The sequence below is a fragment of the Coffea eugenioides genome, chromosome 10 (assembly GCF_003713205.1).
Source record: "Coffea eugenioides isolate CCC68of chromosome 10, Ceug_1.0, whole genome shotgun sequence".
Taxonomy (NCBI): Eukaryota; Viridiplantae; Streptophyta; class Magnoliopsida; order Gentianales; family Rubiaceae; genus Coffea; species Coffea eugenioides.
The window spans coordinates 3,510,908-3,515,515 of record NC_040044.1 but is presented as its reverse complement, the minus strand read 5'-3'; the positions used below and the strand labels follow the sequence as shown (position 1 = coordinate 3,515,515).

The 4,608-nt window shown below is 37.5% G+C and overlaps 1 protein-coding gene across 1 annotated transcript; it reads right to left on the bottom strand.

Annotated features, from left to right (window-relative positions):
• Positions 1-822: 822 nt before the first annotated feature.
• LOC113750199 (coenzyme Q-binding protein COQ10 homolog, mitochondrial) lies at positions 823-4,343 on the bottom strand. The gene is made up of 4 exons (XM_027294174.1): positions 3,679-4,343; positions 2,632-2,827; positions 1,813-1,944; positions 823-1,458 (listed from the first exon to the last, which is right to left on the bottom strand). The coding sequence occupies exons 1-4, from the start codon at positions 4,032-4,034 to the stop codon at positions 1,336-1,338; spliced, it is 807 nt and encodes a 268-aa protein (XP_027149975.1). The 5' UTR covers positions 4,035-4,343; the 3' UTR covers positions 823-1,335.
• Positions 4,344-4,608: the final 265 nt, after the last annotated feature.

The window sequence follows — 4,608 nt, the reverse complement described above, 5'->3', positions numbered from 1 at the left end:
AATTTACACCATCCCATTTTTTGAATTTTTAAACTCTTTAGGCCAAATGTAAACGTGTCTAGAAAACAAAACTATGAGCGTGTAAAGATGTTATTCCGCTTCCTCTAAATAAAAAGGGATTTGACTGTAGAAAAGTAATGGTTGACAGGTTAGAAACGGGTCAGATTTTGAGACAGAGTTGATAATTAGGCTAGATTTTCTTCTCAAAATCGATATCATTCGAATTTTCTTCGCCGGATGTATATCGAGGAGCGGTTGCGAAAACAAGAGCTCCCAATTGATCTTCCCTACACATCCAGTAAAGAAGAATTGTCTATCAGACGTACAAAAATGGGATTGAAATCTTCGCAATGGAGATTTTTATCTTAGGCTATCACAAACTAATTTAGCTTAAAAATTTGCTTTGCAAGATCTATATGTGGACTTCAGTAATCTCAGGTCCAACATTATGTTCTAAAGAAACCCAAAAAAGAAAAAGAGAAAAAATCTCATCAAAACAACTCTTTACTCGGCACAGTGGATCACCATGTGTACAAATTTTTTGAAATATTTACTGGTTAATGATTTGCAAGTTATTCATTTGCTTCTGCACTTCTGCAGGCCCAATCCCTCCATTTTACGAACGAGACAAGACAAGATGCTTTCTATATCCCTGACCAAGCCCCTAGTCGACCATAGTCCTGGACATCGACGCTGGACTTTGAAAAACAATTGGTGGTACGATGCTATGAAGGGCTACTCCCTGGGTACGCTGAAACACAGTGTCTTGGGCTCGCTATGAATAGGCAAGCCACAGTCATTTTTAAGTCGTTATTAGGCCCATACCAAAATCCACAGGTGTTCGTTTCTGTGTTAACGAGGTAAAAAAGGAGAATGAACTCGTTTCTGATTGGAAACCTACAATTCAATGGTAAGTACAAACAGATGGCACAAAAGTTTAAAAAAAAAAAAAAAAAAAAAAAGGGCCAGAATTCTCTCGTCTCCTTTTGCTTGGCTGCACAACAAAGAGACTAATAACAGAAAGCGGACGGGAAATCCTCTAGCTGAAGCAATGACAACTAAGTTAAGATCAACCAGATACAACTGCGTTCAAGAATTAATCTGATGCATGTCTATAACAAATGGCACAGTTCAGATAATTACCCTATACCCCGATGTCATATGAGCAAGTTGGCTAGTTTAATTGAACAAGAGGCAAAAGTACCAGGTCCAATTAACACCTTTCCCATCCTTCGAATTTTACCCGCCAGACCAAAGAAAAGGCACAGGTTGTCATATGCTTAAAACGCAGAGAGCATCATCATTTTGGGCTGAGTTTGGAGTAAATGGACACTCTCAGGCCCTCTGTTCATAAGAATTTTCAAGAACTTGGACCCCAGGTCCATATATCAAACGGCAACGGTCATTAAAGGAACCAACTAGTCGAGACACCACCTCCTTAAAGAACATGTTTGCCATCTGTCAAGCAGAAGGAAAATAAGAAAAAGTATACCAAACTCAAACCTCCAGCTTATGATATAAGTCATGAATTTCTGCAACTTCTTTAGAGCAATATCTCCTTTAATTACTGAATAACACAAATGTTCAAAGAAAAATTGCTTGTTTTGAAAGTTTTAGTGTCATTGCACCCGTAAAATTTCTCGATCAATACTCATTAAACACGGATTATCAAGAACAACCATGGAAACTAACCAGATACCAAACCCAGATTTTATGGACATAATTTAAACCAATGTGAAGATAAACTCCTCCAAAGTTTCACATGTAATTTCAATCTTGCCAAGAGCAGTTAACTCCATAAAGGAAGCATACCTGTCGATAAAATGGAGATTGAAACTTAAAATCAACCAAGAAATAAAGGTTACAAGTTCCTGGAACAGGCCCGGGATTGAATTGCCAGATGTTTATCAGATGATCGAAAAGAGCACTTTGAGATGCAGTAGTCTGCAAGTAAAATGAACGAGATGTTACAATCTCATCAACTGAAAGTCTGAAAAGATGCTCAGGACACGATGAACATCACAAAGTACAGTAAAAATTCCTAAGACATGCAAAGCAAAACATAATAGAAGCAGCAAACTTCTAAACCAAAAGCCAATCATAGAACTCGTTGCACCCCATTTGACAAATTAGCCTCGGCTTAACATTATGGTTGACTTTTTTCCTTGTTTTGGATTAGATGACAATGAAAGATGTATTTAAGATGCCATACAGCCTACTGTTGATATGAGGTCAAGAAAATATTTAGATTTTAGAGTAATTTATACGGAGCTGCTTTTCACAAGTTGAAATCTCCAGTTCAGGACAGTATATAAGTAATTATAACAGTCACACTGACACTACACTTTGAACATTTTGAAGATGACCTGCATCCTATTTATCAATGTTTCATGAGGGTAAAGGGACCAAAGGCCATTTCACAAGCCACTATGATCCCAGCTAACTTAGATTATTCCACTCATGTCAATCACTAATGTGTCGTACCAGACCAGTTCCATAAATGGGAATACCAAAATATCTCCAATACAAGAACAGTAAGAACTTATGTCTGTACCTGTTAACAATAGAATAAGGCATACCGAAAACTGAAACTTCCAAAACCAAGACATTCACTATAAGAAATTTTCATACCTTTATATATCTTGGCTTGGTCAACTCAACATGGGACATATAACTTTCAACAAGAAACTTAAAACCAATTTCTAGCTCTGCATCAAAAGATCCATCTGGATTGCGCCGAACTATTTCTGATCGGTGACACCATGGAAGGAAATCTCCATACAAGTCAACAGCAGCAACAACAGCAAATAACTGCTCTGGAGAGTATCTAACAGTATTTAGAAAATACAAGTCAGTGCACAAATCATATGATCCTCGTAAGAAAAATGTGGCAAGATCAAATTCTGACATAATGACATAAAAGAAAAACAAATGCATGAAATGGAAAAAAATTCAATGCATTGCAACTAGACAGTTAGGACATAAGGATATATGAAGATGGAAAAAAACTGTAATAGCACTCGTAAGAATTTGAATGAACAGCATAATGCTGCAAGCCAATCAAAGCCCATTCCATAAGAATAGGCTGTACGTCTCAGTCATTGTCCTTCTTCCACCATAATGAATTTACTTTTGCTCAGCTCACAGGATGCAACTTATGTAAAACTAGATGAAAAAGTCACTTTTTATTGTTTTTTGTTTTTGTTGGGGGGGGGACACGCTCTCCTAAAACTCAGGAAGTGCCGGGTTTGATAATATCACAAAGTACAGGATCAACCACAGGATAGATGAAAGCATGACGAAACTAAATCTAACATGAAACCTCAAAACTTTATGGCAGCCAATTATCCGAAAAATGATAAAAATGCCGAAATTAATGTGATAGTTATAGCATGAAAAAACGCAACACGAATATCTAAGGCAGAAATGAAATCTACACCACTTTAGATGATCAGAACTGCCCCGTTACATAACCGCTCTGTGATGCTAAGGTCTACCGCAGCTAAAATAAAATGAACAATCTTTCTCAAACAACTGAGCTTCACTAACGAACTAAGACACAGCTAACAAATCAATCAAGAGTTTAACCGCATTTCAGCATAACCAAACAAATAAGATGGAAGAAAAAAGGGGGTGAGAGAGAAGAAGATCAAAGATGAAAAAGAATCAAAACCTTACCCTAAAACGCGGCGTTCTTCATAGACTTTGGATAACATACTCCCTTCTTCACCATCACCACACCCCAAAAATCCTCTCCTTTGCGAAAGACTGACGCCATTGCAATGACCACAATTGCACAAGCTCCTAAATCCTAAACACGCATTGCTGTGTTGATACGAACCGGAAATCGTCCGATTATTAGCTGGAGAATATGGATTAAAGCCAGCAAAGCTGTTGAATCCTCGAATCTGAAACAAATTCCCCAATCCCGCACTAGTTTTGGAATATCCGCGTCTTATAAATCGTCGAGATACATCTCGACGGGTTGCCAAACACCGCCCTACCGCCTTCGTCGTCATCCCAGACCACGGCATTGTTTCAATTTTATGGCATAATATTCAGCAACTGAAAAACCTAGCTAAATCGGTCGCCTTCATCGATTTCGATATACTTGACCTAATGTAATTAAACATGAAGAACAAAAATATGTAGTCAATTTCGGCAAGTATTTACTGTCAAAATCGAAAATTCAGAAGAAAAAAATAGGGAAGAAAAATTTGAAGAGAAAATTCTATGATGCAGAAGCAGAAAGGGAGGAAACGCAAGCAAGAAAGGGGGAGAAAGCAATCGGCAAATTTTGCGATACAATCGTGTGTTGGGTTGGGCCGCTGACCCGCTGGGAAAGTGGGCAACTTTTCAGACAGCGGTGGGTAAGGCTTGGTTTGGTCATATTTCTCTGGAAAAATCATCATACACAATAGTAACATTAAAAAAAAAAAAAAAAAAAAAAAAAGGACCAGCATCCATGGCAAAAATGAAAATTGTTTGTAGGTTGGTTTTGTTTATTAGGGATAAGGTTTGTCCAGAACGGATCGAACCGATGTAATTTGAATTAGTATCCTGTGAAGTCTGTGAAATTTTTTTCTTTTTCTTTATTCAAAATTTTTT

What these genes read in the sequence shown, in the direction of transcription:
- LOC113750199 (XM_027294174.1), bottom strand. Translation starts at nt 4,034, where the DNA reads ATGCCGTGGTCTGGGATGACGACGAAGGCGGTAGGGCGGTGTTTGGCA. An exon ending in GAAGAACGCCGCGTTTTAGG is followed by an intron (nt 2,828 to 3,678) that starts GTAAGGTTTTGA and finishes AAATACTGTTAG; the next exon opens with ATACTCTCCAGAGCAGTTAT. An exon ending in CCAAGCCAAGATATATAAAG is followed by an intron (nt 1,945 to 2,631) that starts GTATGAAAATTT and finishes TTTTACTTGCAG; the next exon opens with ACTACTGCATCTCAAAGTGC.